Below are 12,923 nucleotides of genomic sequence, written 5' to 3'. Positions count from 1 at the left end.
TAAATGAACTTTTAAATGAAATGCTTAGTTCATTTAATGTTGGGATATTTTGAGCCTTATAGTCCACTTTTTTATAGTTTCACTTTTATATAGATATTGCACTTTTGATCATATTCCTTTTTTTATTCATTTGTTATGCCTTATAAGAAAATGAATTGTGCCAGTTATCTCTTCAATAAACACCATTCTCTCTGAGACAGAGCACAGGAAATTACCAAAAAAAAAGTTTTGGGAATATAATAATTCAGTTTAATGCATCATATTGTGATGCAAAAACATAATTGTATGTTGTAGAGTGAAATTTACGCATTGTTACACCCCTAGAAGAAAGCGTAGGTGTTTTTTAATGACGGAAAAATAAAGAAACGTTATTGCCAGTCTGATATATACAGGTTTTTAATTTCCCAGCTAATCAATGTCAAAATGGACCAACTGATCAATTATGAAAATAGTAATTTTTGCAGCCCTACAAGAGTCAGAGAAACGATTCCATAACATCCAGCAATTAGATCAATCAGAGTGCTGATTAACCCCCGTTCCCAGCCTCTGATGAGAGAGAGAAGTGGAGGGAGCCAACAGCGGCCAAATCCTGGCCAGGTTGCCACATGATTGGCTGTGGTCAGGGTCGAGAGACAGGCCGGATAATCTCGAGCTGAAATCCTGCAGGCTTATCTGCAAACTTCCTGTGTGTGTCTTCCACCCCGAGGGACGACATGGGGGCATGGAGCATGTGTGTTTGTGTGTGTGTCAGTGTCACTCCAAGTCACGAGATGGGATCGTCAGAGGTGTGTGCGATGGGGTGGGGGAGTTGGAGGGGGAAAGGGGGGTGACTTTGCCACCATCTGCCGCTGGCGCCGTTGTAGAGGAAGAGAGCCAGGTGCAGTCAGGCGTAGTGTTGCTGACTTCATATGTCTCTCCCCCCCTCTCTCATGCTCTCTCTCTCTCTCCCCCCCTCTCTCTCTGTCTATCTATCTCGATTGCCCAATTAGCTGCTTCACTGATGGACCCATGTTGCACTCCTCCTGTCACTGATGCGGTTGTATTACAGCAAGTAGGTTGTATCACTCTCACACACAAAGATGACCCACAAGGCAGAAACATGCCTTCATTATTGTGCTTGCTAGTTGCATGTAACGATTGGGATAGGTCTACAAACATTCTTGTGTAATTGCTGAATTCCTGACAAAACGTAGTAAGGGCTTATTACTGCCTGACAACAGAAAGTAAGGGCTCTCCACTGTGATTTAAGCTCATGAAAAGACACGTTTCTGTGCAGTTAGAGGTGGCACAATACCACTTTTTCTTGTTTCCTTTATTTATTTTGAAACCTTGAATATGAGCTGATACCAATCTGATGTTGTTTTTAAAAACTACTAAGCTTTAAAATTAACATTTTTTTAAATTGAACTACTTAAACTTCATATAATATTGATATAGTAATATTATTTCTTAGTATTAAAAAAATGTATTATTCATGCTAAGAAACTGCTTAAAAAAAACAAATTATTGAACTCAAAACAAAAGAATTTGCCATGATGAAGTAACACTACACACTGCGTCTTTGAGAGTGGAAACTTTAGCTAGAAAACACTCTGAAGTTAGGCTGTAAGTTATGGTAGCCTTAAACAAAACTGCAGTGCTAACATTAGCCATGTTGGCCTAAAGATGCTCAAGAATGTTCTGAAAATGCCTGGAAATACTCATGGCAGACCACTCTAATCACTGATGTGCTATTAGCTGAAACTTACATTATAGGCTATTAAATATAATATTGATGATATATTCTTTATCTACCAAAATAAGCAGGTTGTGTCCTTTTTAGAAATATCGTCCAGACCTTCATGTGCCGAACAGGTGTATCAAACAGAAAAAAAATCTCAGAAATGCGCGCTTGGCGCTACTGAACTGTGCATTGCTTCCAGTATTGGAAGCGGAGAACACCATACTGAGGCGCTGAGCTGTCTGATCCAGAGCTTGACCCTAGCAGCACTAACCGCTGACCCCTGCAGGCTGCTTTACAGAGCTGGAGTCCTGGGTTAACCCAGCGAACATAATGAAACAGGCTGCCGGAAAACCTTCTGCCCTTCTCTGATTTCCTGCAGGGAGGATGGAAGCTGAACTATGGAATAGGGCTGTTGGATACAGCTATGGTACTGCAGGCATGTTATGTCAAAGCATAGTTTACTTGTGAGATTTGCAGGGTGGCAGTGTGAAATGGTCAAATTTTGTGTTATGTTGTGCTCCTTGTGCCCTGCGGTAGATTACATTATAATAGTATGGGGGTGCCAAAGCCCACTTTTGGAGCTCTGTTGTAGATCGCGATGGACTGAAAGCTGAGGTCTTCGAAGTAGTGGAGGATGATGAGCTAAAATTTATTTCACAATATTTTCTGCTATCTGGACAATAATGATATCACAGTGTACTATCACTTTAACTTGGCTACGTTATAGGGGTTTCAGGTAGGAGCCAAAAGGCTGCTGCAGAAACACAACTTTGTATTGTTTGGTGGTTAAGATCACTATAACAAAAAAGCCAATTCCAAATTACTGAGATCCTCCCCTCTTTTTGCAACTGATTCTTTGTTGTTCTTTCCTTTGAGGTCAACCTAAATTTACATTTAACAAGATTTTTACCTATCTAGTTCATGTATGTCTGGTCTTATTAAAGCTAGACTGTGTAAGATTTTTGGGTTGTGTGGAGACCTCTTTGGTGGAAATGCATAGAACACATCACTGCTGTCAGAACAAAACTTTACAGGACAAGGAAAAACGTTCTTAACTTTTAATGGAAGTAAAAGTGATTTTGGACCATTTCTGTCCATTTATCATGAGATTTTGACACAAAATAAAGGGCAGCTGCCTTTTTCAAATGGTGTCAAAAAGTGAAAAAATAAATGACAAAGATGGAGATACAAGGTTTTGTCCCCTCAGCAGCTATATGTAGAATGTGAAGAACATTTCTCTGGCGTTGGTTGTGCTTCGGAACCCTTCCCCAAGTGAATAATTCCTATGATTGTGTGTGTGTGTGTGTGTGTGTGTGTGTGTGTGTGTGTTGAAAAAAACATTCAAAGAGAACTTGGTCAAAACTTGGTGCACATGTCTTCCAATAATGTAGGTTAATTGTCTATTTTTGTCATCATATCCTCATCAAAATAATGTTGGTATTGCATTTGAGACCTAAACATCGAGCCTGGATTTCTTTTGACGCTGCGTGTCATGCTATTATATAATGCGCTGTTGTGTAAATCTTTAAATTGTTTACGCTGTTTGTAAAGATGTGACACGATCCAAAAAACTCAAAATCTAACCCGATGCCATTGACATTTAAATTACTATTTGAGGCTTTATAGAGTAAGCAGTATTATTTCAAGTATAAAGTCGTAAAGTTACAAGAATAAACTCGCAATATTTGGAGGATAAAGTAGGCTACTTGTAGGGGGGGCTGCCATAACACATTGGGGCCTCGGTTGCTGTACTGGCGACGATGAAGACGCTGAGCGTCTCGGAGTTGTGCTCCTTTGGGATCAGTCATTTTTATTATCGTTCTCATTGTCTTCTGTGAAACTTCATGCCCTCTTCAAATGGCGCGGAGATGTAATGACCGATAGCCATATGTAGACGACCTTGCCTGCGAATTCTCCTTCAACAAAATGGACATTTTCCTAAGAGTCCGTCTGGTTCTTTCTTCTAAATAAACACAGTTTCTTGCACAACCGTTTCAGCCGTTTCTTATACTAATAACAGTCTGGTGCTGATGTGCCAGGAGAGACAGGGAGACTTAGTATTTCTTTATGGGTGAAGTCGATACGAAAGTATAACTCTACCAGCTCCTCAACGTCCCTCATTTTAACATGAGGAGGTTGCTGCTGCCTTCCTTTTGCAAACCCTTTGGCCACAATATTGCGACCTTTCCTATTATGAATGCCACTTTTAATGTCGTAATTCCACGATTTTGTTCTCAAAATATTATGACTTTTCTTCTCAATGTCTGCTATTTTTATTTTTTTTTAACACTGGCCCTAAAACAGCATCATAAATCAGCGCACAAAAACTATATTTTAGCATTATTTTTTCTCCTGACTCAATAACGCTACTTCTTTGAATTTTAACAAAAAGTCTAATTGTGCTTAAGGCTGCACCACATAACTCATATGCCATTTTAAAATGGCAAAATAATTGCCATTCCCATAATCTTTGATCATAATGTAATGATTTTCCTGACCTCAAAAACATCTGAGTTTAGATGTCACCATGCCGTCACTGTGCAGGGAAAAATAATATCAACCACTAATATCATCTTCCACCCCCCCCCTTCCCTTTTTGTTTCTTTTACCTCCACCAGCAGGTGAAACACTAGCTGAGAAACCCTGCTATAAAAATGCAGGTTACTATTTCTCATTTGTCTGGTTTATGTATGCGCTTTATACTTATTTTCCATTGGCAAGCAATATTCGCAATATTTAGGTTCATGTTCAGTTATTTCTTGAGGCAAGATCCATGTTTAGTTTTGCATTTTTGGTCTTCTGTGTTCATAGCATGATAAAATGCAAGTGACAAGGTTACACCACTGTTTTCCTTTAAACCGGTATAGTTCTCGCACTGTCCTGATGCTGCGTCTGTTACCTTTACGATAAAACAGTACTTCACTGCTTCTTTCTGTGTCACTGCTTTCCGTCCTGCAGCCAGCCCACTCCGCAGGACAGCTGATGAGACGTTCTAAGGTACTGTATCATATCGTATATCATCTTCAGCATGACTGCATGCCCGGTGGGGCGCCATTCCACCATTGACAATTTCCATTTGTCTGCTGATCCAAGGCCAGTTTTCACTGTGCGGGTTAGGATCAAGGGGGTTGCACAGTTCCACAGTCTTGCCCCCCCAACACCCCCACCCCCCAAAACCCAATGTAGTCAGTCTGCCATGTTTGGTGTCTGAAGTTTGCTTCTTTAATTTTGCACTGGAGCGTCATGGCTTACATAGCTAATGAGTAGCAGAAGCTTATTCCCATACAAACTTCATGCCTACATCACTTGCATGAAACAGTATCAAGCTGTTACGGTCATATGCAAAAGTTTTAGCGCCTCTGGTCAAATGACATCATCTACGAAGTGCATTTAATAAGCAATTACTGTTTATTTGCTGAATTTGAGATTTAAAGCTGGTGTTATTCAGCAAATAAATATATTTTTGCACTAAAATTTCAAGAACAGTACCATATTTACATTGTAAATATGGCATTTTTATCCACATATTAATGCAAAATGTCTGTGTATATATAGATAACAGCATGTCATACAGACATTGAGGCAAGTATGTGGTGATTTGGGTATGCATCTTGAGTAATGCTAATTAGTGGTCATAAATTGCCATTAGCCTTGTAGCTGTAGTTCAGAGCTAAAGAGGTCTTGGCTGGTCCAGTACGTTTCAGGTGAGAGGAAGGTTTTCTAACTTTTCTCTGAGCCATTGCTTTTACCCTTTTGCCCAGAAGTTGTCCACTCTTGGTACTTGAAGCCAGAACTAGCTGTTTTTCTCTGCTACAACAGCTTGAAGCATTTCTTCAGCAGGACCATGTGTGCTGTGGTCAAGAAAACACTAAACTTTGAATTGCTGTGGGCTTTAGAAGTGCTGTTAGACTAAAGAATGCCACAGCACACATTTTAAAAGAGAGGAGGAGAGGCCTGCAGCACTTGGTGGAAAACATCCTCGAGTATTAACAAAAAAAAGAAAAGCAATGATTTGGTGAATTACCTTCATAAGTGCATTTTAATGGTGGCATAATGAACGCAAACAGTAAAATGCTTTTGGGGGGTTTTCTGTAACGAAGCATACTTTTCAGGAAAAGATCTCACTGACAGTATTCGCTTGGCCTGTCATTTTGCATTATTAGTGTGTGTCTTGGATGAAAGCATGTTGTGCGTGTGGGTTTGTTTATTTATTTTTCATTGTCACATTCAGTACAAATTGGAATTTATCAAAAAAGAGCATCTTGCGGTTTTCATGTACTTGCAGCTGTGCATCTTTTGACCTTTGACTAACCTCTTTTGTTAAAGGTGGTTGACTAGAGACATGAGCACTGTTGCTTTGTAGTACTTGTATTTTGCAGCTTTTTTTTTTGTTTGTTTTGTTTTTTGTACTGTCTGTGTTGCTTTTTTGCCGTTTGTAGTACCTCTTGACCTTTTTAAATGAAGATATTTTTTAAGATGCTGAGAATAGGGCCCGGCCGATATCAGTTTTGTTGTTAATTAGCATTTTGTCGTTAGACAGGGATTAACCGACAAACCTTAGAATTCGCACGCAACCCATCAAAATATCACCTAAAACAAAAACTTCCAGATCTAAAAGTTGGCTGACTTAGCCAAGTTTGAAGCCATAGTATAATACTTCTTATATGCACACTCATTACCATGTACGTCCGCTGAATTCTGTGTTAATGCACTGAAAAAATGATGATCATAGTACTAACAAGTGAGGCAAGGCATCACGTATATGAAGTTAACAGCCTAAAACCATGTTAAACATAGCTTATGCATAAACCTGGTTTTGTTTAAACCCAGGGGCTGACAACTATATGTTCATGATTATACTACTGAGAGTTCTGTATTCTGACGTTCTAAAGTTATCACTCTTTTCTAGCTCATGTTAAAACTAACATGTATATCTTGATCAGGGCTAGCTTTGGCTCAGTGTACATCAGTAGTCATTGTCCACCGCGTCCTTCTCTATAATTGTGAACCCATGTATGACAACATCTTCACACCACCACCATGGACCATGGTGTCCAATGTTGTCCACAAAGGTGTGGTGTGCTTGCAGGTTTTCATTTCAACACATCTGGCTTGTTTGGAATAAAAACCTACATAGTTGTCTGTTTTATCACTTGCGAATGTTTGTTTTTGATACGGTACATGTGCAATTGTCCTCTTAAAGGGTCGTCCCGAACACCACTATTTTTTAAGTAAAATTTTTGGTAAACTTATCTCAAATCTGGTGGAACTCATTTTTTGGTAAGCTTATCTCACGGAACCTCATGCATACAATTCAAAAATGTTAATCAACCCACCTTTTCAAATACTAAAGGTTGTTTCTTGGAAATGAAACAGCATTGGACAACAAGTTTTTTGTCAGTTAACAGTTAAATGGTTAGTCATTCACATTCTTAATTATATCCATGATGGTGTTTTATGTTGAAGTGTAACAGTTCAGCCCAGCCTGTATTGCTATAATAATTGTGAGCATTGGATTACTGTGTACAGGTTCTTACTGGCATAAGAGCTTAAAACCATTAAAATCCTCAGAAATTAGCTATTTTTCAGCTTAGTGGTATGTGGTCATTAGTGTTCTTATTAGGGATGCACTGAAATTTTCACCACTGAAAATTTTCATAATAGGAAAGTGACTGAAAATTTTGGAAAAAACTGAAGGTGAAACTGGTTACAATGAAGTGTCAAATTCCAAGGCTTTACAAATAATTTTAATTGTGATGACAGTAAGAAACATCGATATAAAACGCTGTATGTTCTCTTCACTCTCTGCCAGCCAGTGCATTTAAGCAGTTTGAGTAGTGGCAGATCAGCATTGAAAATGTGGGCTTGTCCCCATTTCTACAAGGGACATTAGACAAGCAATTTGTGATCTCCGTTCATGTTGAGTTCCACTTTAAAGCATGAAATCCTACCCCATTTGCAGAATACAAGAAAACGATAGACGCCGAAAGGAAAGTCTCTGAAAGCATAGTGACTTTGTCTAAAGCTTTTTTTTTTTTTTCAATTATGATAAAATTGATGAATCACAGTGCTAAAAAGTAAAAAAAAAAGTAATAATTAATGGAATTCATTGCCTTTGATGATCAGCTATTCTCTGTGGTTGATGTTGGATTTTGTGGCATCTACATACTGTAACTTAATAAATTAATACACTTTAAATAAAACCGTTTACATAAAATATTGCCAGCTTACTGTTTTTTTGCCATATATGTCTTGAATTTGGATTTCAGCTAGAATTTTCAATTGAGTGAGTCGCTAATTCTTACGAGGATAATTGCCTTATTGGCGGCTTTTTTTTAATCAATTCCGCTAAGCCCAGGAACCCAGTTTTATCAACCCTCCAATATATTGGTCGGGCCTTAGCTCAGGCATGACTGCTGCTGTTTTGGTGCACACCTCTGACATGAATGAATTTGAGATCATTCCCACATCATACCTCAAAAATCCTTCTCCTGATTTTTGCTCCATGCGCATGCGAGATGAATGTGTGGAGATTTGTGCCTCGCATCTTTCCTCTGATGGTACACCTAGCTGGACTTCCTGCGCTCGACTTGTCTTTATTAGTAACCATGGTTACTCTCCTCCAGTCGAACACGAAAGTAAAATTAGTCCGGAGTTTGGCGGTGTGTGAAGAGTCGTCTCCGCCCACGATCGCAGAGCAGCCGCAGCAACACCAGGTAAACGTGCTGTGTGTGTGCGTGTGTGTGTGTGTGTGTGTGATTGGCTTACACACACAGTCAGCCCAGATTTACCGCACTTGCGTCAAAAGCCTCTCACCAGCACAGCTGTAGCCCTCCAGAGTCGCACTTCTACAGCATCAGCAGCGCACCCAGTAATTCAGCACCATGTGTGGTAGATGTGCGTGTGTTTGACTGAAGAGTGTGTCTTTTTTTTTGTGTGTGTATGTGTTGAACAGATGTGTGTGTGTGTGTGTGTGTGTGTGTGTGTGTGTGTGTGGCGTGTGTGTGTGGCGTGTGTTGTGTTTTTTTTAATAGATGTGTGTAGGGAGTTGGTTTGTCCCAAGTGCAGTATTACTCGCATCCATCATCTCTATAAAATGTAATTTTCCTGTGTCAGCAGCAAAGCTCTGCGGATTGATATAATTGGCCACTTTCACTCAAACCCCATTTCTGCCCTATTTATTAAGTTATTCTGCAGCTCAGAGACCCATAGCCCCCCTCAGGTAGACCGCACACCCACTGCTTATATGAGCCATTAAAAGTAAAGCAATATTTGGCAAAATTGCCAAATTAGCACCGTTGTCACCCCTGATTCAGCTCCGAATTTGACAGCAGAATACTTGGTAAATATAACACACTGGGCATTTTGTCATCCTGCTTAGTTGTAATGAGTTCTGAACGAGTGGCTGCTAAAAATGCTGTTTGAAAGGCTTTTCTCATTTTGTAGAATATAAAACCAGATGCTTTTCTTACTGAGTTGAATTGTTATGGAACTACAGATACAGTACTCAGACCACTCTTCCTTTATTTTCACTTCCAGGCAGGACAGCCATTAAAAAGCTATAGGATGTTCATTTTGTTAGCGTCAGAAAAATGCAGAAAACATCTCAATCTAATATGTTTCAGTATTTAATGTGTCCACTCTTTGTCTGTATTACAGCTTCCGTTCTTTTCAGGAGACTTGTTTTCAGTTTTTCAAAGAAATCTGCAGGGATATTTTTCCACATCTCTAAAGTTCAGTCTTAGAAGTTGGTTGCATTTTCTGCTTCTCGCCATCCAAATAATCCCAAACACCTTTGCTATTGTTGAGGTTTGGAGGGGTGGCCAGTCCATTGTTCTGAGAAGTCCAGCAGCATCTTTGTTTTATCTTGCGCTTACTTTAGGATCAAATTTATTTAGTTAAGACAAACGCGATTAATCGCTATTAACTGTAGAATTGTGATCATTGAATACATACATGTATGCAATAGCTTATAGTGAACAAAGCCACATGAACATATAGACCATTATTGTGTAATTAACCTTAAAACAAGTTTAAGATGGTGTTTAAGCTATGTTGGAGAACATGGTTATTAATTTATTTAAAACATTTTATTTAGGATTATTTAATATATTTTAGATGAAGCTGCATTTTGAGTTAAAAGACGTTCCAAACGGGACTCCACGGTGGGTCCTTATTTGGCGGCTGAAAGACGAACAGACGTCCTTAATCAGTTTTCTGTCCTTGAACGAGTGAATGAGATTTCCTCCCCTGAGAAAGAGGGTCTCTATTCATAGCCCTCTCTCTGTCCGTCTCATTTATTTCGGTCTCTCTCACTCTTTCACTACCTTTTCCTTCTTTCAGCCTCCCCCCTCCCCCCACTCCTCTCTGCCGTCTTGCCTATTTTCTCACACTGAGTTTACTTAGCTGAATCATTTCTGCAGAGCTCAGGAGAGAGAGGGGGAGGAATTGATTGATAGAGAGACGAGCGTTTTTTTTTGCCCTCTTTTTTCTCTTCTTTTTTTCTTTAAAGCAATGTAGGGCAGGACAATTACTGATACAGCACATCATGTCCTTGAGACAAAGTGAGGGGAGGGGAGAGAGAGCAGTTGTAGAGCAGTAGAAATCAGTTTAATGTAAATATCTCAGGAAAAAAAGCAGTAGATCTTCGCTTGAAGTCCCTCGTTTTGATTCAGAGCTTTTATTAAATGTGTTTAATGGGCAGCTGTATGCTTCAGTATGTTTTGATATTTATATTGATTGCACAAAATTGATATCGTACTGAGGGACGTATAGTAATTTTGTATCCAATAAAACGTGCACAAGCAATAAATTCCCTTCGTCATTACTGTGAATACTGCTAGCTATCGAATGTTAGTAGCTAGCTCAGGCAAAGCCATGATCCGCTGATGTATTCTTAGTTCTGTATGCATTTTTCTTTTCCCAACCAAGGAATTTGTTACAAAGGAAATGGCCTGAGTTTATTGATTTGGAAGAGTGGAGGTTATTATGTTATCTAGCTGCGATTAAGTGTATTTACATGTTGCCAGGATGTGCTGTTTCTTGAATGTTATTAGCTAAAGCAAGTACTGCACAAGCTTCTTGTTTCAATAGAATGTAATAGAACTCAAAAATGACGCTCATCAAGCCCTTTTAATGGGCACTTTACGTACCCCCCTCCCCATCCCCATCTCCTTTGGGAATGTTCTGAACTTAATTCTTCCCTCCTGGGGTGAAATGAAGTCCATAGCAGAAAATTAGGACAAGCACGACAGGGAGGGGGAAGATACATGTGCTGTAATTCATAATTAAGTTCGAAATGATCAAATTATCACTTGTGTTACTCATAGGGCAGTCAAAGTCACTCATTAACACCACTAATTGCTTAAGGCCATTAATGCATAGTCCTATTTTAACCCTTCAGATCATCCTTAGTAGTCCATGCTGAAGTCCAGCTGCGTGTGCACTGTATGCTGCTGTGATAATCTGCGACTGATTTGAAATAAACAGAGGACCACAAACTTAATATGAAATTTTATATTCCCTCTTATTTCTTTGTAATTAATTTAAATGGATTTTCCTGCATTGTCCAAGCTCTGAAGGATTACCTGAACAATGTTAGGAACTACCATTTTTATTCCATCATTCGAGTCCCAAAAGTGTTGGTTCTTATTGGTGATCGAAACCAGGTGATCTGCTTTGCACTGCAATTTATTTTGTGCCCTGATATCACAAATTTTACAGCACATCTACCAACTGTTAAAAATTTTTCCTTAGTTTTAAGTTCTCAGTGCAGGCAAATTAAATGCTCTGTTTGGGGGATTTTCAGTTGTATGAGAGGTCCATTTAGCTTATGGTTGATTTTGTTTAGCAGCTGTTTTGTAGCCCTTTTAAATAAAACGCACAAAATCAACACGTTTGGCTGTAATTTTGACCATATTGGCTGACAAATCGAGACATTGCACCGCAAATACATAGCTAAACTGCAAATAAGGACGGCTGTGGCATCGCTGTGGATTGAGGTCATGATCTCCCAACAATGGAGCCAACACTTAGTTGCCATTTGGGAGCCCTACTCTTTATGTTACATCTCAGTGTGTATCACTATTCTTTTGTGAGTGTATAAATACCTGGTATAAATATGTTTCTGTTTGTGTTTTTACTGTTTATGGTTGGTGAGATACATGGCTTGCTAACTGCACGAAAATGGAGGATAATTTCCAACAGTTTCCATAATTTTCATAGTCATGGCTATGTATTTGCAGTACAGTGTTTCTGTGACGCTGTGCTGTGTGTGGTGAAACAATTTTTTTTTCTTCAGAGAGTGTAAAAACCTTTTGAGATTTACTTTCACTGATGGGAGACCGTAGCAAAGGCAAAACCTCCCTAGCAGTTATTACCTAAACTGAGACCTGACAGTCATGCAAGTTCATTTGCAAGATTAAATGGTGCTTCTTTTGTGACCTGTGTAATGAGCTAAGTAGGCACATTTTCCATCATGCCCTGTAAATACAGTAGCACACGTTTTTTTTCTGGTGGTACGCATCATTAAAACAAAATCTGTTCATTTGTATTCATGCATAATGAAGTGGTAGGACATTCAGGACAAAATTTGTTCTTGTACCGGTGCTCTGAGAACAGTGAGAATTCTGGTTGTGTTTTTGAAAGAAGGAGCAAATGCAAGCATTTTATCATTTTGAAGGTAATAAATGCATTCTGTTTATGCTTATTTTGTCCACTGTTAACAGAATTGCATTGCTTTTAAGTAGAAAAGCATTCTTTAGATTCAAATTTGAGCAAGACAGCAGCAATTAATCGTGATTTACTGCCCAAAATGTGATTCATTCGCAATTATTTTAATCATAGTAGAACTAGCTATTTAAATATACAACTAATGCCTGATGATACACAGTACATTATATGCTGTATCTTTAGCTGATGTTACAAAATGCACCTCCACTCTTCAACACTTGTACCCATTAGTCTTTTGAGTCATTCATTGGATCTCTGCAAATACTGCCAGGCATTTTGAGCTGTTTAACGCTGAAGAATTGGTGAAATTTACAGTAGTTTTGTCTCAGAACTGTGTATCTGCTTTGACACCCAGCAGGCTAATTAGATTCCTCTGCTTAATCTTTTGTATCTATTCATGTGTTTTGAGCTCACTGATTTAGAGATTGCTAGTCGTTTGAAGGAAATAAACATACCATATTAAGACATT

At 38.9% G+C, this 12,923-nt stretch overlaps 1 protein-coding gene across 5 annotated transcripts in view; it reads left to right on the top strand.

Annotated features, from left to right (window-relative positions):
* The window catches only part of LOC118800927 (R3H domain-containing protein 1), a 73,271-nt gene that overhangs the window by 22,740 nt on the left and 37,608 nt on the right, over positions 1-12,923 (top strand). For 4 of the 5 annotated variants that reach the window (XM_036561098.1, XM_036561100.1, XM_036561099.1 and 1 more), the window contains exons 4-5: positions 4,682-4,720; positions 8,350-8,439. In XM_036561098.1, the coding sequence (XP_036416991.1) occupies positions 4,682-4,720; positions 8,350-8,439 (129 nt within the window). The remainder of the gene's footprint in view (positions 1-4,681; positions 4,721-8,349; positions 8,440-12,923) is intronic. The other variant, XM_036561102.1, reaches the window with a different exon arrangement.

Source organism: Colossoma macropomum, unplaced genomic scaffold (genome assembly GCF_904425465.1).
Source record: "Colossoma macropomum unplaced genomic scaffold, Colossoma_macropomum, whole genome shotgun sequence".
NCBI lineage: Eukaryota > Metazoa > Chordata > Actinopteri > Characiformes > Serrasalmidae > Colossoma > Colossoma macropomum.
Note: the sequence above shows the minus strand (reverse complement) of the source record. Positions and strands in the feature narration are given on the sequence as shown.